Source organism: Chenopodium album, chromosome 19 (genome assembly GCF_948465745.1).
Source record: "Chenopodium album chromosome 19, dcCheAlbu1.1, whole genome shotgun sequence".
NCBI lineage: Eukaryota > Viridiplantae > Streptophyta > Magnoliopsida > Caryophyllales > Amaranthaceae > Chenopodium > Chenopodium album.
The window spans coordinates 14,801,796-14,822,889 of record NC_137852.1 but is presented as its reverse complement, the minus strand read 5'-3'; the positions used below and the strand labels follow the sequence as shown (position 1 = coordinate 14,822,889).

At 41.6% G+C, this 21,094-nt stretch overlaps 1 protein-coding gene across 1 annotated transcript; it reads left to right on the top strand.

Moving 5' to 3' along the window:
* The first annotated feature begins 6,389 nt into the window (after positions 1-6,389).
* LOC145594095 (uncharacterized) lies at positions 6,390-7,847 on the top strand. The gene is made up of 2 exons (XM_081650431.1): positions 6,390-7,162; positions 7,400-7,847. Exons 1-2 carry the CDS (start codon positions 6,390-6,392, stop codon positions 7,845-7,847), a joined length of 1,221 nt encoding a protein of 406 aa, XP_081506557.1.
* Positions 7,848-21,094: the final 13,247 nt, after the last annotated feature.

Below are 21,094 nucleotides of genomic sequence, written 5' to 3'. Positions count from 1 at the left end.
TTAGCCAACAGAAGCATTAATTCATGCTATTATATTTACTGTATATATATATATGTTACAAACAAACAAGCACGACCTCATTTTACCAGGATGGACTCGTAACCTTATCAACAAGAATTTGACAACGTAAGGGAAGTTGGAAAAATGTGAACTTTAATGTTCAAATGAAAATTCCAACATCTAAATTTTGTGAATCCTTGAAAATTATATCTTCCAACATGAAGATAACCAAATTTCTATCACAAAAATTGAAAATTTATGTTTCCAATCAACTCAAAATGATTAAAACAACAAAGTTTAACATAAAATAACATGGAATTTAGTGGTTTTTAAAGTTTCAATCACTTATCACAAATAAAGATTGAGTCTTTAACACTTAGGAAGCCTCAAAAATAAAATTTTCACACTAAAAAGCAATTAGTTTGCAATTATGTGAAAATAAATCAACCTTTAAGCATCAAATACTACCAAGTAAGTGTGATTTAAGGGGACTTAAAAATGCAGAAAATAATGCAAATAATCAACCACATAATCAACAAGTTATGCCATTAATTTCAAGGTTAGAAAAGACTTAAATTTTTTTGCAAAAACAAAAATCTCTTGAAAAAGGCATTTTTGGTCAGAATTTGGCTAAAATCACAGGCCCCTTGTGGTAAAAACCTTTCCAGAACACGTTTTCCACCCAAAATTCACTAGTCTTGGGCGAAAATCAGGGTTCTGGGCCAAACTCGACATTAAAAACGGGATTTAAATAAATAAAACCGAGCTACTAATCTAATTAGCAACTTAAACCAGAAAAATAAGCCAAAATAAACCTTGAAAAACATGATTATAAAAATAAACGAGCGGGGCTCCGATACCGCTGTTGGGGTTTGGTGAGTCCGACTCACCGCGGAAACAACACCGACCCAAGGAACCACTCGCAATTAATAAAACCATAAAGCATAAATAAATAATCACAAGAAAGGAAGAACGAATCATACCCTTGAAGCGAGGTTCGCCCTTACAAAACGAGCTCTTACTTGAAAGCCTCGAGCACCGCAAGCGCTGTGCCTCCAACGGTATCCACCCACAACGGACGAACACGACTTTAAGGTCCGCTACCTTGGAGTTAGCAAAGTCCGACCAAAACCCGAGTGTTAATAGAGTTTAAAAGTTTTCCCAAAAATATGGAATGCTCTTTCTAACTCCCACTCAAGCAAAGAATTCTCAAGCCATGCCATGACTATTTATAATGAAGTATGCCTTGTGAATTTCACTCATCTTTCAATGTGGGACTTTTCACAAAAAGATCCCACATGGAAAGATTGGTGAATTCAACCCTTAGTTAAATAAACAAAGGAACAAGTAACAAGTGTCACATGGTTAGGAGTGGACCACTTTCTCACTTGGTCCCCAAGGCATTTCACATGCAATGTGAACTAACCATGTGTCACCCAACCTTGAGCCCCAAGTTGGGTTCGGTTGGCCCATTTTATTTTAGCCCGTGTCCATGACCCATCAACCCGGGTCCACGTCCATTGCCACATGTGCCGCCACCATGGCGCTCCCACGTGGCACGCTGCCACTTGGTGGCTACCAATGTGGCGGCTGCCAACGTGGCGGCCACGTATGCTGCCACGTGGCATGCTCCTATTGGGCATGCATTCCTAGCCTTTTGCGTGGCTAGGATTTTACTTGTTACTTGATGCATTTTCCCGTCTAGCCAAATCCTAAATTTTGACTAGACATTTGAGATTCTCCGACGCTCGGTTTCGACGCTCCAAGCTCGAATTTCGGACGTCTAAATGTTTAACACTCGGGCGACGAATTAATTTCTTCCAAATTAATTCGTCGAGTCAGTTCGTATATTTTTCTTGGGTGTGACCCGAAGGGTTCAGTCAAGATAAAGCTTTAATATTAATTGTATGGGATGATATCTGGGCATGACCGATATCTTGTGAAAACACACGACCGGGTTTTAATAATTATAAGAAGATGCTGATATGTTGCAGAAAGAAGACATGTCGGCCTGCCGAAATTCAACACGTGGCAACAGAAGCTCAACACTTGGCACAAAAGGCTCTGCATGGATGAGAGCCACCTGTCAAGGTAAACTATTATAAATAGTAGGTAAGACCTCATTAATGAGGGAATTAATTATTCTCTCACTCTCTCTTTCTCTACTTTCTCTCTCTTACTTATCTTCTTTTCTCAAACACTTTCTGACTTTATCATCGGACTGGTTATCCCCGGATCACACCGGGGTTAGCTAACTTCTTCTCATTGTGTAGGTTCTCAGCTTGCCGATAGGAGTATCAAAACCTCAAGTTCGAGTTCTTGGAGAACTTAGGATCAGACAGAAACAATTTGGCGCTAGAAGGAGGGGGCAGTTGATCACTTCTATCGCCTAAGAACCTCACACAAAATATATATATACAACAACAATAATCATGGCCGGAAACAATGGAATACCAGTAGGACAACCCCATGTGGAGATAGTGGATGAAACCCATACCCTAGAGGGTAATCAGTTCCATATGCCGATAACCCCCCTTGCAGGAGGAGGAGAGGCAGAGGATCCTATGGCGGCATTCACTCCAGACGAGTTGGAAATAGCCGCAAGAGTGATGAGTGCAATGAGTAGGAAGAGGAAGGAGGCCGAGGCAGCACGGGCTGAAAGAGAAGCTGCTCAGGCAGATAGAGGAACATTGCACCGTAACTAGGAAGAACAATATAATCAGTTTGAGAACTCGTCGAGAAGACCCCGACATGAGTCGTCAGTAAGGACGCATACAACATCACGGCAGGATGAGCAATCCTCGAGTCATGTTGCGAGTACCAGAACTCAGCACCAAAGAAGCTCGCAAGTAGAGGGTCAAGCAGTACGCACGGTAGTGCAATTAAGGGCATCCCCATTTGCCCAGCACATCTTAGATCAGCCAATGGAGAAGGTGAAAATGCCGACTTGTAGGTATGATGGAAGGGGGGATCCGGCAAGATTCATAACGTCTTATGAGGGACACATGATGCTGTACACTAACTCGGACGCAGTTTGGTGTAAAGTCTTTCCGATAACTCTGATTGGGGCTGCAGCTGATTGGTTTAACAACCTTGAAGTTGGATCAGTAGATAGCTTTAAAAGACTGACTGAGATGTTTGTAGGTCAGTATGTCAGTAACAGCGTAAGGCAGAGAACCTCTGGAGAATTGATGGTTGTGGAGCAGAAACCGGATGAATCATTGAGGGATTACATCAGGAGATTTAACAATGAAGCAAACACCATTCCGAAATTGCAACAGGAAATAGCTGTGATGGCTCTGATGAATGGGTTGGTTGATTCGGATTTTAAAAGATATCTTACAAGGAAGAGCCTGCCGACATTGGCAGCGGCGTTCAGTAAAGCTCATGATTACATAAAGAGCGAAGAGTTGATGAAGACGAGTAGCAGGCATGTGGTTGCCGGAAAGGGGCAAAGTCAGTATGGGGGGACCTCATCTGGAGGAAGCAGGCCGAGAGCTCCTGCCCCAGGAAGGGGAGGAGGAAGTCGGCAAGATACTAGACCGGCAAGGCTGCCGATGAGATACAGCACTTACACCCCCTTGAATACACCAAGGGCAGCAATCTGCTCAGTAAACCAGAACAGAGAAGATTGGTCAAGACCGATTCCCATGAAGGCAAGGCCAAGGGATGTAAAGAAATATTGTATGTTCCATAGGGATGTGGGACATTATACGGAGGAGTGTACACAGTTGAAGGATAACATTGAAGAGTTGATCAAGAAAGGACACCTAACACAATACCGGTTGAATGCTGGCAGAAACCAGCAACCGGCACAAGCAGTTGAGAGGCAACAGATAGAAGCAAGGCCCGAAAGGACACAAGGAAGGATAGTCCGACAAGGGGATGCAGGAATACCGATGTTATCTACAGGAAGGGTAGTTGTGATAACGGGGGGACCGATTCATGAAGGAACGATCACTGGGGTAAGGAAGCATTTGGCGGAGCACCGTCATTTGGTTTGTGCTTTGGATGTGGATAACCGTCCTCGGCCGGCATCAATACCCCAAGTTATGTTCATAGAAGAGGATGCACGAGGTGTGGTGTTCCCGCACGATGATCCATTAGTTCTGATAACCAAGATCAATGGGGCAGACATCAAAAGAGTGCTGGTGGATGGAGGCAGTTCAGCGAATGTGTTGTTTATGCAGGCATTTAGTGAAATGAATATAATAAGGCAATACCTGAAGCCGGTATCGTACCCTGTGATTGGATTTAATGGGTCAACAGTGAGGCCAGAAGGGAGCATTGTGTTTTCGTTAAGGATGGGTGATGGGCCACAGGCTAGAGATGTGATGGCAGAGTTTCTGGTGGTGGATGTCAAATCGGCCTACAACGCAATTATCGGCAGACCGATAATTCATGACATGCAGGCTGTCGTGTCAACTTACCACTTGGAAATAGCCTATGTGTCAAACCTGGGTGCTGTGGAGCAGGTGTATGGAGGGCAAGTTATATCAAAAGCTTGTTATGTGACAGCTCTGAAAAATCTGGTTGGTAATGCCACGGTGCCGAGCAACCCAAAAAGAGAAAGTGAGCCAACAGCTCAGGATTTAACCATGAAAAACTTTGATGCAAGACCTGAGGAAACACCAAGGCCTTTACCGGGGGGAGAAACCGCCCAAGTTGAACTGCAACCAGGTGACCCGAGTAGGACAGTGAAGGTTGGGGCTGATATGGATGTGGACACTAGGTGTAACCTGATAAGCTTGCTGCGTGAAAATGCCAACGTCTTTGCGTTCTCGGCCAGTGAGATGCCGGGAATACATCCAGAAGTAATGGAACATAAGTTGAACGTTGATAGAAAGTTCAGGCCGATAAGGCAGAAGAAGCGCAATTTCTCAACTAAGAAGATAGAAGCAATCCAGGCTGAGGTGAATAAGCTCTTAGCGGCAGGGTTCATTGAGCCTTGTACATACCCAGAGTGGTTGGCAAATGTGGTAATGGTGAGAAAGCCGACAGGGAAGTGGCGAATGTGTGTGGATTTCACAGATCTAAATAAGGCTTGCCCTAAGGATTGCTACCCACTACCCCGGATAGACAGATTAGTAGACTCAACCTCTGGTCATGCCATGCTTAGTTTTCTGGATGCATTTTCAGGACATCATCAAGTCAGCATGCATAAGGCTGACAGGAATAAAACAACTTTTATAACAGATGGTGGTGTATATTGTTATAAGGCAATGCCGTTTGGTTGAAAAATGCAGGGGCAACCTACAGGAAGTTGGTAGACAAGATTTTTGAGAAGCAGAAGGGACGGAATGTTGAGGTGTATGTGGATGATACAATAGTAAAGAGTAAGAACAAAGAAGACCATATAGCAGATCTGAGGGAAACATTCGAGACTTTGAGAAGATATCAAATGAAGCTGAATCCGGAAAAGTACGTTTTTGGGGTGAGATCAGGGAAGTTTCTAGGCTTCATGGTCAGTGAACGGGGAATAGATGCGAATCCAGATAAGGTGAATGCGGTTCTTCAAATGAAACAACCAAAAACCATTCGTGATATACAGAGGTTAACAGGCAGGATGGCAGGATTAACCAGATTTATCAGCAAATCGGCTGATAAGGCACTTCCGTTTTTTATGGTACTAAGAAAGAATAAGGCATTTGAGTGGGGAAAAGAACAAAGTGATGCCTTAGAAGTAGTGAGGAATCATCTTAGATCTCTTCCCACAATTGCCAGGCCTGAGAAGGGAGAAGTGTTGCAGTTATACATCTAGGCGTCGCCAAAAACAGTGGCAGCCGTTTTGTTAGTGGAAAGGAGGAAACAACAACAGCCGATTTACTTTGTCAGTCATATTTTGAATGCGGCAGAGCGCAGATATCCAGTGATAGAAAAAATGGCGTTGGCAGTAATAGTGGCAGCCCGGAAGTTAAGGCCTTATTTTGATGCGCATTCGATAGAAGTTCTCACCAATCATCCCTTAGAGAAATCATTGCGCAAAATGGATACATCAGGTAGATTACTGGCACGGGCAGTTGAGTTGTCGGAGTATGAAATAAGTTACAAGCCTAGAACGTCAATTAAGGCTCAAGCATTATCAGATTTTATTGTTGAAACCACATACACAGATGAAGAAGAGGAGTTGGGAACATGGCAGGTATCAGTTGATGGATCAGCCACAGCAACAGGGGCAGGGGCTGGAATTGTGTTAACGGCTCCAGATGGAAAAATGTTTGAATACGCCATGAAATTTAAGTTCAATGCAACAAATAATGAGGCCGAATATGAAGCTGCGATAGCCGGAATGCAGTTGTCAAGCAGAAGCAAAACGGCTAGTTTTGACAACTGATTCCCAACTGGTATCAAGTCAATTTAGTGGGGAGTATGAGACTCGAGAGCCGACAATGGTGAAGTATTTGGAGAAGGTGAAGCAGTTAGCGGCGCAATTGCAGTACTTTGAGATCAAATTGGTTCCGAGATTGAAAAATGCCCAAGCAGATGCACTGGCAAGGTTGGGAAGTTTAAGCTTCAATGACTTGGAAAGAACAGTTATGGTTGAGATTTTAAAGCAGAGAAGCATAGATGAGATGTCGGCAGATGTCTGTTGTGTTGAAGTGGGGGATCAGCGGTATGATAAAATACCGGCATACATCGTTCATGGTGTAGGGCCAACAGATAAAGGGGAGCTGAAAAGGTTACGGAAGGATAGTGCGTGGTTCGTTATGTACCAGGGCCAATTATACAAAAGGGGGTTTTCACTGCCGTTGCAAAGGTGCATAACGGATTTTGAATCAGCAAGGTTGATAGAAGAATTACACGAGGGAAGCTGTGGTAACCACCTAGGAGCAAGAGCCTTGTCCAGGGAGGCAATGAGAAGGGGATACTACTGGCCGACAATGAACACAGATGCAGTGGCTTATGTTAAAAAATGTGAGAAGTGTCAAAAGTTTGCCCCAGTTATCAACTTACCCCCAAATGATCTAACTCCGATATTGAACCCAATCCCTTTTGCCCAATGGGGGATGGATATAGTAGGCCCGTTCCCATCGGCCACAGGTGGAAGAAAATATCTGATAGTGGGAATTGATTACTTTACCAAGTGGATAGAGGCAGAACCAGTAACGAAGATAACGGCATCGGAGGTAAAAAAGTTTATATGGAAAAATATCTTCACGAGGTTTGGGTTGCCGATGGCAATGGTTTTTGATCATGGAACCCAATTTGACTGTAAGCCAGTCAAAGATCTCTTAATGATGTATAAGGTGAAGTTTGCTTATGCAGCAGTATGCCATCCACAGTCTAACGGCCAAGCGGAAGCAGCAAATAAGCAAAACATAACAGCAATAAAAAAGAAGATTGAAGATGCAAAGGGTTTATGGGCAGATTTGATACCAGAGATATTGTGGGCAAACAGGACAACAATAAGGGAAGCCACAGGTGAATCACCTTATAACTTGGTTTTTGGGACAGAAGCAGTCATACCAGTAGAAGTCGGATTTCCGACATTTAGGGTTCAGCATTACTGTGAAGACCAAAATGATCTACTCTTACGACAACAATTAGATTTCCTGCCAGAGCTAAGAGAGAAAGCAGCAGTTAAGTCAGCTGCGTTTAAAGAAAGAATGTCCAGAGCATACAACAGAAGGGTATCTCATCGGCCGTTAAAGGTGGGAGATCTGGTACTACGAAGAAAAACAGCAACTGGTAAGGGCAACGAAGATGGGAAGCTGACTGCAAGTTGGGAGGGTCCTTATCGAGTAAGAGATATCGTCATCCAAGGGTCGTTTTACCTAGAAACTCCGGATGGGACACCTCTAAAAAATGTATGGAACTCAGCTGTATTGAAGAAATACTATGTGTAATAAGCAATTTTTATTTGAAGCTGATATCAAGAACGATATCGGTGATGAATGAAGAAATATTCAGACAATGTGCATTGAAATAGGCATCCTCCATTTAACAGAACATCGTTAAATGGGACGGACAGCTCAAAACTGCTTCCATGAAGTTAACGGCTATACAACCTGATCAGTTGTGTACATTAACTCATGAGGTTGCTGGTTCAAAGTATAATATCGGCCAAATCAATTCGGTTATACGCCGATATGAGGCGTAGCTCAGAATGTGATCGCCGAGAGGGTACCTAACTGGCTGAAACAACAAAGCAGTAGGTGACCGATGTTATAATCTGAACCACCAACAACCGGTTATGACTCAGTATACATAGATCTAGAACGAGCTATGTACACTGAGGGGAGCAGGGAGTGGTATGGTATTTATAGGTATCCATCGTACGTTGGTAATTTTTAATACGTAATGATATCTGTCATACTTTGGTAAATTTTAATGATACGTAATGATATCTGTCATACTTTGGTAAATTTTAATGCAAGTTTGGTAAAGATCTTATGTCTTCCAAAGCCGAGGTCTTGAAATCAGATATCTTCAAAAGCTGATTTTTTAAGAAGTTTTCAATGGGAAGTTGTCGGACTTCAGATAAACTATCAGGTAAACTTTTATTTCTTGCAAGTTCTTTTATATATGCTGAAATAGCAAGGCAATATAGTTATCATAACATTGTAAGTAGGAGCAGATTATAAAATGATAAGCAGAGAACAACACAGTTATGATAAAAAGTGTAGAAATTTGTGGATAGTTGGCAGACAACGAAAACAAAAATAAGTTTACACAGCAGATAAAATTGACAATCGACAGGCATCACCACAAAAAAGGGGTATATGCCGATAAGACAGCATTGTCAAAAAACATGTTCATACATACAAAAGACAATAAAAGAGTTACAGCTGGTAAGGCCCTATGATACAAGACCCACAAGAGGATGTCGGTGATGACTGCCCGCCCCTTCAGGATTGTGCATTCTCAGGCACTGGGGAATCCAAAATGCTGGGGTTGTTGGGGTCGTCATCAGCAGTTGGCGCCAGGTTATACAAGTACTCGTCAGAAAATTGCTGCGCCTCAAAGCCGGAAGGGATCTTGTAGGCTTCCTCGCCGAAAGCCTTTTCAACTTTTGCCCAATCGTCCTTTTTCCAACCGGCGGCGTGGGCAATACATCTCTGAGCAACAGTCCAACCTCCATCAAAACGATCTTGGAGTTTGGAGCAGAACTCGTCGGAGGCTAGATAACGGCCAACCGCTCTCCGGCGGATACCAGGTTTGTCGGCTTCCATTTTTTGAACCTTTTCTTCAAGGCTCTTAATTTTAACTCTGGCATCCTGAAGATCTTTTTCAATTGAGGGAAGCCGCTCAATGGCCTTATTTTTCTCAGTGATCTGAGTCTTTAAACTCTGCACCTCTAGCTCGAGGTTGGCGACCCTCCCCGCCTTGATCTTTAGCTCCGACATCTCTTTGTCGTCCTTCTCTTTTATTTTCTTCAAGTCATCCAAAGCTTTTTCAGCATTTTTGATGACTTCCTGCATGGCACTTTCGCTGGCGGAGGCTTGATGATGTTTCTCCTGATAGTAACGATACATCTCAACCAGCTCTGTGCCAGACATGACGGCCTACAAAAATAGGTATATCGTAAAAATAGGGAAACCGAGAACGCAACATAAAAATATAAAAAAAATAATAATAATATATATACCTTCATCATGTTATGCATATGAGCAGCAGCAAGGGGGCTGATTGGACCAGCAGGTCTGTCCATCGGCAGCGTCAGGTTGCTCAAGAGCCGATAACCGAGATTCCCACCTTGCATTGGGTCGTCAGTTATCATAGATTCATTCCGGCCGACATCCATAACAGGTTGCCACCGGTCACCGGAATGGCCATGAGGGACGGCGAACCCCTTCAAAACTTCATCTGGAAACCTTCCAGAGACACGTTCAATCCATTGATTGGACCGATAAGTCAGGGCTGGGATGCTGGAATCTGACCCAATCGTTGTAGGAGCAATTATGGTGGTTGCCTGTGGTTGACGAGGGGATTCAGCAGAAGTGAGATCTTCGATCTCAACACCCTGAATAATCTTCTTCACAACAGCCTCAGGGCTTTTAGCTTTGTCGGCAGTCGGGGTCTTCTCGGACGCCGATTGATCTTTTTTCTTCTCGGCGCGCCCTTCAGGTTGCCTAGGGCTGGAGATCACAATTCCACCTCGCCGATTGGCTAGAGGTGTTAACTTTCTTTTCATGGCGTTATCATCAGCCATGATCTCAGCTCTTCTTTTAGCACTGATAGCCGGAGCACGGCCGCAAATGGAAGCAAGGGTATCGTAGGGGCTAGAAGCTTTGGGGCAGCGCCTGATAACCCTTTTCCCGTCAGAAGATAGGCCGAGTTGTTTGTTGTCCAACTTGTCAATACCTGGGAACAAGGAATGTAAGTTCAATCAGTTAGATGTACATAATCTTAAAAAAAAAAAACACAACAAAGAGGAAAGAAAAAGAAGGAAGAGAAATTCGATAAGCAGTACCATAATCGTCAGTCCAACACAGACCGACATGTGATAACGGCGCGTTGCCCAGAATGTAACTTACATTCGGCACCCACACCGTAGGAACAATACGGACCTTGCCGTCACCTTCATCAAACTCAGAGACGTCAAAATGATTAACGGCTCTCTCTTCATGTTTCCCAAGATCCCTCTCAGGGATTGAGTCAAAACGGGGATGAGGTCGGAAAAAGGTTCTTCTTAGAGGATAATCCTCAAGAACCGACATGAAGAAGAACCTCACTTGTCATCCCTTACAACTTGTCAGTTTTGGGTGGACGGTGTATTTGCGAGGTTGAGTATACAAAGACCACCACCCATCCGACTGACCGTCTCTTTTCAAAGTAATCAGTCGCCTAAAAGCGTTAAGGGTTAGGGGATAGTTTTGATATAACATGACCCAGATGGTAGCAATAACGGCCCGGATAGTAGGAGGAGTAACCTGAACTAAACAGACGTTCCAGGCTTTTAAAATTTTTGCCACAAAGGGGTGCAGAGGAAAACGGAGGCCGAAGTCTAAATGCTTCATGTAAACGGCCACAGAACCTGCTGGGCAATCTAACACCGAGGCTCCAGATGGGGGAACCGACAGCTTATACCCGTCAGGTAAGTTGAAGAATTTCTTAGCACGATGGCAGTAATCTTTCTCAATTGTCGTTTTCCTAAAGTCATCGCTTATCTTTGCCTTGGCCACTTTTCCATCTTTGGCAAGGGTAATAGGTTGACGGAATTCAGCTCCGTCGGTCTCGGAATTATAGCCCTCATCCAGATTCTCTTCCTGAATAACTTCAGCCGTCAAGTAGACAATGTCGTCCCTACTCTCATTGTTGACACTGTCTTCTTGAGTCTCGTCATCTCCTAAAACCGAGTTGACAGCTGAATCGTGCACTGGAGATGACGGACCTTCCATGGGGTTTGCAGGGATATCATCCGTAGGTTCTTCTTCGGAAGAACTTACAACCTGACCTTGCCCAGGTCTTTTGCTGGATTCAGCTGCCTTAGCGGCCTCAGCGGCTTCACGGGCAGCAGCTCGAGGCTGATAAAGTGCGCTGAATACACTGAGAAGCGTACACCGAAATTAGGAAGAATCCGTTAAATGCACTTTTGTTGGAGAGCAATTGCGATTGAGAAAAATTTGGAAGAGGATGAAAGTGTGATAAAAAAAACGACGGAATTTTTGATCTAAAAAGAAAAACTGAAGAGTTAGTTGAAATGAAAGGCGGTTCAGAAATCCAACGGGCCTGAATCAACAATCAATTTCAAAAAGCAACGACAGGATTTGTGACACGTGTGTTAATTTTCCCGCTTCAAAAAACAAAAAAAAAAAACGGTTACACTTCAATTTTATAGCAAGTAGACCTTGTCTGCTATCGGCACACAAGGTCACTTGGGGAGGAAAACGGAGTTTTTCGCTCCCAAGTATTTTATAGCAAGTGGACCTTGTCTACTATCGGCACACAAGGTCACTAGGGGAGGAAGACGGAGTTTTTCGCTCCCAAGTATTTTATAGCAAGTAGACCTTGTCTGCTATCGGCACACAAGGTCACTTGGGGAGGAAAACGGAGTTTTTCACTCCCAAATATTTTATAGCAAGTGGACCTTGTCTGCTATCGGCACACAAGGTCACTTGGGGAGGAAAACGGAGTTTTTCGCTCCCAAGTATTTTATAGCAAGTGGACCTTGTCTGCTATCGGCACACAAGGTCACTTGGGGAGGAAGACGGAGTTTATACAAATAATGCAATACATGGCGTTACGGCACAAAAATTGTCCTCTTACATAGGTAATAGTAAATAGTACTAAATATAGCAGGCAAATATAAAACTTCTCAGCAAAAGAATATAGGGCTTAAATATATATATATATATATATATATATATATATATATATATATATATATATATATATATATATATATATATATATATATATATATATATATATATATATATACAAGCTAATTTGTCTATATACAAGTCAAGCAAGTAAAATGAATTGTGACAACGCCAAGATCGCAAGATCAGTAATAAAACTTTGTTAGTAAGCAGTACTTGACAGAGTACAAGAAACGTTGCTACAATAAAATTTACAGCATAAGGAAAAGTCTGGAGAATGAGATGTGGAACCCAAAGTTTGTTTCGTTAGGATCAGCTTGTTACTCTTATAAACTGAGCACGATGATGAATAATCATACGTCCTCACTTGGGGGGCTAATTGTATGGGATGATATCTGGGCATGATCGATATCTTGTGAAAACACACGACCAGGTTTTAATAATTATAAGAAGATGCTGATATGTTGCAGAAAGAAGACATGTCGGCCTGCCGAAATTCAACACGTGGCAACAGAAGCTCAACACTTGGAACAAAAGGCTCTGCATGGATGAGAGCCACCTGTCAAGGTAAACTATTATAAATAGTAGGTAAGACCTCATTATTGAGGGCATTAATTACTCTCTCACTCTCTCTTTCTCTACTTTCTCTCTCTTACTTATCTTCTTTTCTCAAACACTTTCTGACTTAATCATCGGAGTGGTTATCCCCGGATCACCCCGGGGTTAGCTAACTTCTTCTCATTGTGTAGGTTCTCGGCTTGCCGATAGGAGTATCACAACCTCAAGTCCGAGTTCTTGGAGAAGTTAGGATCAGACAGAAACATTAATTATATTAATATTACTGATCGGAAGCGGCCTCCACCCAGGCATTCCGATCACTTGACCTTGCTGAATATATTAGCTTTCTAATAATTCTGAACCCGCTATCAGAATAATACACTTGTTCGAAGGACACCATTCCTTTCACCGTCCTCAGGCGGCACTCTAATTTTTTACCCGTCTCCTAACGGGTGCATAAGTTTAAACTTCTCCAAGTTGTCTTCCATGTGCTTTCTGTCTCTGGCAGAGACGTGGATTTTGAAGGGATCTTCCTTCTCTTTCCAATTCTTCCTCTCCTCCTCCTCGCAATCTACAAGCGGTGACAAGAGGTCGTCACTACTCTCAGAGCTGGAGGCGGAGCTGTCGCTCCCAGATTCCTCCTCATTTTGTGAGAAGGGTGCAGATACGGCTTCATCGCCGCCTTGGTCGCATTCCTCCAAGAAGGAATCCGCTGGAGTAGAAGGGGCATGCGGAGGGGATCTCTCCAAAACCGTCTGGTTTTCCCGACCAGACGTTTCTCCCTCAGGCGTTTGGCCGCTTGAGCCCTCGTTCCTATATTCTGGATCTGGGGCCCTTTGCATTGTCCGACCCATTTGTCCAGCATAGACACGTAAATGGTCGAAATCCAAGCAAAAGGGTGGTCCCAACACCCCGAGACGTCACTCCCAGTCCTAGACTCAGCCGTCCCTAGTGACCGGCTGGACTCTAACCTAAGATGTGCCGTGTGTGTTGGTGGTGCATCCATTTATTGCAAGAAATATGTACAAGCGGTGTAAAATGAAAAGAGCTTAGAGAGACAGAGACGGTACCTTGATGAGTGTCATTTATGGAACTCATTTGATCTCTTTTAGGATGATTTTCATTTCATTTTGTAGCTCTTTTCCTTAATTTTTCACTTTATTTCGTTAGTTTGTGCTTTTCGTGGTTAGTTTCTTTATTTTATGCATTTCATTGTTTATTCGTTGTTTTTCTCTTTTATTTGTTTGTTTTCGTTTGTTTTTAGGTTGTGATCGAGTTTCCAAAGATTATCGAGCTTCCCTCCTACATTTCTCATCATGTTGGATGCCCTGAGTTAGCTTTTAGAGCTTCAAATTGGAAGGAACTCAAGGGGAAAGTCTAGAGACCGGTGCACGTATGCGGTGCAGGCGTCATCTTTGCCACAAACCCACCAAAATACTCATTTCAAGACTGCATACCTTGGTGTTCATGACCATCACCTAGACATGTGCACGAGGTTGAGCTAGGACAAAGAAGAGTTGTATAGAGACCCTGCCAGGTGCGGGCGCGCACGACCAGGGTGCGGCCGCGCACCTGCTAGGTGCGGCCGCACCTACCTGGGTGCTTTATTCCGTACCCTTCTCCGTGCGCCCGCGCCTCCCGAGGTCTATTTTTGAACGACCTAACCGACTTTTCTTTTGTATCTTTGCTATATATAGTCTTTCTTTCTATTTTTAGAGAGAGAATGATTAAAGAATTCAATTAGATTTAGTTGAAGAACTTTTAATCATATTTTTAGAGAGAGAAACTCTAGTTTTGTAGAGAGAGAAATTCATAGTAAATTGTTGATGATTCAAGATTTCTTAATTCCAATTGATCTTTGATCAAGTATTGTAAGGATTACTCTTCTTTGATTAAATATATAGTTTGACAATGCTTCATTTTAGCTTGGGGGAGAAGCATTTATGCTTTTTATATATATTTCTTGTGAGTATAGCTTCAAATAATCTTGGGGGAGTTGTTTTTGTTTGGTGATTTCTTGATCGTGCTGTTAAGGATTGATCACCCTTTTGCTTCACTTTTTAGGAAAACCGCCAAATTTTAAATTTTAGCCTACCTTCACCCTTTATGCCTCACGTTACAACCTTAGGGAAAGACGACTTTGGGGTTTAAAGGGATTGTTGTAGCTAAAAAAAACCGTGATTCCTACGAAAGTTAGTCTTAGTGTACATTCCCATCTTGAGTCTTTCTTTTTCCTTTTTAATAAGTTTTTCATCCTTATTCTTTCTTGCTTTGTTTTGCTCGAGGACGAGCAAAAGTTTAGCTGGGGGAATTTGATGAGTGTCATTTATGGCACTCATTTGATCTCTTTTAGGATGATTTCATTTCATTTTGTAGCTCTTTTCCTTAGTTTTTCTTAGTTTCGCTCTTTATTTTGTTAGTTTATGCTTTTCGTAGTTAGTTTCTTTATTTTGTGCATTTCTTTGTTTATTCGTTCTTTTTCTCTTTTATTTGTTTGTTTTCGTTTGTTTTTAGGTTGTGATCGAGTTTCCAAAGATTCCCGAGCTTCCCTCCTACATTTCTCATCATGTTGGATGCCCTGTGTTAGCCATTGGAGCTTCAAGTTGGAAGGAACTCAAGGGGCAAGTCTAGAGACCGGTGCACGTATGCGGTGCGGGCGTCATCTTTGCCACAAACCCACCAAAATACTCATTTCAAGACTGCATACCTTGGTGTTCATGACCATCACCTAGACGACCAGGGTGCGGCCGCGCACTAGGGTGGTGCGGCCGCACCTACCTGGGTGCTCTATTCCGTACCCTTCTCCGTGCGCCCGCGCCTCCCGAGGTCTATTTTTGAACGATCTAACCGACTTTTCTTTTGTATCTTCGCTATATATAGTCTTTCTTTCTATTTTTAGAGAGAGAATGATTAAAGAATTCAATTAGATTTAGTTGAAGAACTTTTAATCATATTTTTAGAGAGAGAAACTCTAGTTTTGTAGAGAGAGAAATTCATAGTAAATTGTTGAGGATTCAAGATTTCTTAATTCCAATTGATCTTTGATCAAGTATTGTAAGGATTACTCTTCTTTGATTCAATATATAGTTTGATTTCACTTGATTTCGTTTGTATTTCATATGCTTGTTAATTGTTTGGGTTCGATTGATGTTTGATTGAAGTTTTATTGATTTTTGTATTGATTTTAGATTTCTTAATATGATCATGATGAATGTGTTGATTAGTTGTGTTTTGATCTTAATTACCATGATTAGTGAGTAGTTTACTTGCTAGAGCAATGGTGAAGCATGTATGAGTAATGGATTATTGCTAATTGGGGATAATTGATGGAGTTGATAGTGTGTTTAAATTTGGTTGATGAATCATGTGCATGTGTGTGATTAATTGAAGATTGGCCAACTTTGATTGTTGCACTAGATTGCAATGTAAGTTCACATTAATACGGACCATTGATTTGTGGCTTGCATTTACACGATTGAGGTGTCTTGTGATGTTTCCTAGCTAGAGTTTATCGTAGTTGACGCTAGTTAGACCTCTAGGAGAATAGCTTGATATACTCTATTGGTTGCATGATTGATTTTCCCTCACATTATTTGACTTAGCCAATTTGACCTCCCAATTAGCCAATTCCATTATGAATGCATGTGGATCCAAGCCCTAGTGCTTATCATATTTGATTTCTTAAAGTTTATTTGCCGTGTTCGTTCTAGCTTTAGAATTAACAACCCTACCTATAGACTTCAGGATAGCTTGACCATAGACAATAGACTTTTGCTCAGCATTCCTTTGGATTTGACCCTTGACTTACCATATACTTGTATAGGGTTGGTTAAGTGTTTACAAATTTTGTTTGACCGGTTGGGGAGGGTAGATAACGACCTACTTTCCATCATCGATCATACCTTTAGATTTGATATCTGAAGGTAGGCGGAACCGGCTGTGTAAGGCGAGAACGAACTTTCGGGCTTACGCTTGACTCAGACGAAAGGATACTGCTCTCTCTAAGTTTTCACTCTCGAAAATTTTTGTAAACATACAAAATTATGAGGGGTAAACGGCTATACATAGAGGGTAAATTCGGGGGCATTCCCGTAATTTACTCAGAAGGTGAACAGTTACTTTTTTGCGGTAAAATTACCACCAACCGGAGCGTGGCGTGTGTCACAGACGCCACGTGGCGTGCCACGTCACATCTGTGAGGGGCAAATGTTTAGGGTAATTTTACCCCGCCACATGGTCCAACTAGAGGATGACACGTGTCAGCCCTAGGATGGCCCAAAGTGAACCGATCCTTGCTTGACACGTGGCACTCCAGATACATGGGATAAAAGGCGGCCTTCACGGCCCAAATCCCGAGAAAGTCGCAATGCGGCGCAGCCCACACCAATGACCTAATTAGGGCCACAAATCCCGAGGACCCTATAAATAGGGAGATTCCCCTCTTTTAGAGGGCACGTTTTTCCATTTATTACACACTAACTCTTTGATAGAGACATCTGAGCTTGGAATCCGAGCAGATACCCTCCTAAATTTCTGCACCTTTTTCTCTCCCTTCAAGTTACTAACTTGATCGTTGGAGGCGGAGCTCCTACCACCCGGAGTCTCCGTTTGTTTTGCAGGTACAGCTCGCGCAGGACCAATCTTTGTGATATAACTCTCCCGAGGGACAAAAACAACCAAAACAGCTTTAGCCATATTTAGTCCTTAATTAAGTCTAAGCACTTAGTCCCATGGTCATACACAAGAGTCAAAGCATGTCACTTGCACTCACTAATAAAGCAAACACGTAACATGTATGTCACACTTTGACCATGTCTAGAGAGTCATGAATGCGTGTTTCCGTCATTTTTTTAGGGGGGTAATGATCGCGGGATTAATAGTGTCGTTGGTCTACTAACCCTAATCAAATTAGAAATTTATAAAACCTAAACTACCCTAATACGAGTATAGGGGTAAGTAAAGGGTCGAACCCAAAAGGACTAAGTGTATCAATTTGTGCTAATTAGATTACTAGGAAAGCTTGTGAGGTAAAGAGAGGTTCAACTAAACACTACTAAGAGCGAATAACTAAAACTAGGGAAAGTGGAATCCAATTACATCAATACATTCAACAATATCATACAATTAGATGAAAATGACCTTGATTAGGAACAATCAACAAATTTAACTCACTCTCGCACAATTAAGCATGTTAATTATCCTACTAAACTAATTCACTCTCGTGCAACTAGCCTAGCAAAGGTATGGAAGAATTTAGACCCTCAACCAACTCACTCTCGCACAATTGATTGAAAGCACAATTAAGAACATAGAATCAATTAGCTAGAAAGATCCTAATCCATAAAAGCATCATCCATACACAATAATCAAGAAACAACTCCATACTAATCACAATCAATCATTCAATTAATTAACATAACCTTCATCCATTTCCCTAGAACAAAATCTAAGCTAACATAATGAAGAAAGACATGGAAAACAAGATAAAATAACAATACAAACAAGATTAAACAAATAAACTAATTAATCTACTCAAAATAACAAATAAATAAGCAAAAACAATAATAAATGAAAGCAATAAAGGTGAGAGAAAGTTAGGAAGACTCATTGAATAAATGAGAAGAAAAATCCACCAAAAATGCTTCTTCAACCTCTCAAAACTCCATGAAAATCCAAGCTTTCTCTCTCTAAACTACTCCTAAACTAGAGAGAGAAACTCCTAATCTAACCCTAAGAGAGAGAAAATAAAAGAACTAAACTCCTCTAAAACTAATCTAGGGTAGAATAAATTGTTGAGAGTTGTGAGGAAATAATCCCAAAGGGGTATTTATAATACAAGTTAAATAAAGAAAGAAAAATAAATAAAATAAGAGAAAAATAAATAAAAGAAAAGAAAGGAAATAATAAAACATAAAGAAAAGAAAAACAAAATGGAAAATGTTTTCAAAAAGAAAAAAAAACAAAATGGAAAATAAAATCAAACCCCCCCCCCCCCCCCAAAGTCATCAGACCCGTAAAAAAAAATAGCTCCAAATCTCCAACTTCGTTCTGCTGCTCTACGATCTTCCATCAACTCCATCACACGCATCATCGCCGTCATCGCAAGCATCAAAAATCAAATCACAATCTCAGCCGTTGGATTTCAAAATGTTTAAGGAATCACGAGAAAATCACGTGATTTTGAATGACCCATAGGAGCGGCCGCGAACACCCTTAGGAGCGGCCGCTCGCACCTTCTGCCAGGAATTGGTGTAAATGAATGAAATGGAGCGGCCTCTTCGGTTGAGTGTGTGCCCGCTCTGAAGGGTCTTCAATTTGAGGCTCAATTGGACATGGGTTGCTGCGATTTTTGGCCGCTGCTGTGTCGGCTTTAATTGGTGGCTAACGGTGGTTCTGGGTGATGGTGATTAGAGGAGTTTTGGTGGTGTATTGGTTGTTGGATATGCGTGGTTGCTGCTGCGGGGTGGTGAGAAGAGGAGATTGGGCGTTTCAGTGCTGCAATTGCTGCGGTTTGGAGTCGGTTTGTGGAGGTTGAGATTGGTGGCGGCTGGTGGTTGTTGTTGCGAGTGGAAGCAGGGGAGTTGGCTGCTGTTTGTTGTTGTTGGTTTTGTTGTTGTTCTGGCTGGTGGTTGGGTTGAGGTGAGTGTGAGGTGGAGATGGAGATGGAAGTAGGGGAGCAGGGGAAGTGTGGTGTTTGGTGAAGTGGAGGTTAAGGTGGTTGTGTGGTGAAGGATAAGAGGTGGGCAGCAGGTTGTTAGGGGCAGCAGCTAGTGCCTCGATGTTTGGCTCAAATCATGTGCCTCGAATCTCGGACTTTGAACTCGAACACAATCCTACACAAACCAAGAAAACCGAGGAGAGGATCGGGACATAAAATAAAATAAATGAAATAGAAATAAATAAAAATGAAAATAAAAATAAAGGACGAAATAAAATAAGACCAAGACAAATAAAATAAAATAAATAAAATAGAAATAAAAATAGAAAACAAGGGACATAAAACTAAACTAAAAATAATAACTAAAACTACGCAAGCAAATAAAATAAAATAAAATACGAAAATAGACTAAAACTAATAAAATAAAGAAAATAAACTAAAACGATCCAAAAATACTCAAAATAAATATAAAAGACGAGAATAATAAAATAATAGAAATAAAGGATAAAAAAGGGTGAAATTATTGGGAAAATAAGCCGAGAAATGACTCGATAAATACCCTAAAAGTGACATATAAGTCACTTATCAGGTAAGTCGGATATTAATCCTCCAAGTAAACTACTTGTTTGAACCCATTCCTTAAAATATGCACCCTATTTTTGCTTTTCTTTTGCTTTTTAAACCATAAAATCAAAGTCAATGTGAGTCAAGTCATTAAAACGAAAAATGGTTTAATTTACAGCGCGTGGTTAAGAAAGTTAGGGCGTCTAATCAAGGACAACACTTTCGTTCAAGTCTTAATTTTTTATAAGCCAATCGGTCGAAAAAGGAAAGCTAAGAAGATAATGGCTAGTCAGGAAGAAGTTAACGAACTCAAAGGACAAGTGGCTAACATGGTTGAGTTGAAGAATCTGATTCTTCAAATCAATGACCCTGTGAAACAACAACAAATGGAGCTCATCCAAGAAAGTTTGGGTAGATTATCCTATGACTATAGATTCCATGCCATTAACTCACAAGGGGTCTCGGTGGACAAGGATCTTCTTCCGCGGAAGTTCAATGCCAACGACATCCCAAAGTTCAAGGCAATGGATAACCCTTATATTCATTCAAGAGCCTTTGAAACTGTAATGAATATTAAGGGAATAGATAAGAAAGCTTTTCATTCTGTGTTTTCTCTATCTTTAGAAACCGTTTGTCAGCAATGGTACTTTTCTCTTGATAAAGAGAAAACCTCTAGTTGGGAATTAATTGTAAACGCTTTCATTGATAGATATAAATGTAATGTTCAAGTTGAAACTGATCATAGGGAACTTGAAATACTTAAACAGAAAGAGAATGAAGGCTTTACTTCCTTCTTTAATAAATGGAGGGAAACTTCCGCAAAGATGGTTAAGGTGCCAAGTGAGAAAGAATCCGTGAGGATGTTCATCAAGAACCTCCAAGACAAATATTCTAAGAATCTCAAATACCAAAATAAGTTGCACACTTTCAAGGCCGTCTATGACATTGGTATCAATATTGAAGACGACTTAGCTAAGCAAAAAGCTGCTAACAATAGTAACTCTAATAGTGGCTGGAAAGGCAAGAAGAACGACAATCCTTCTTCTTC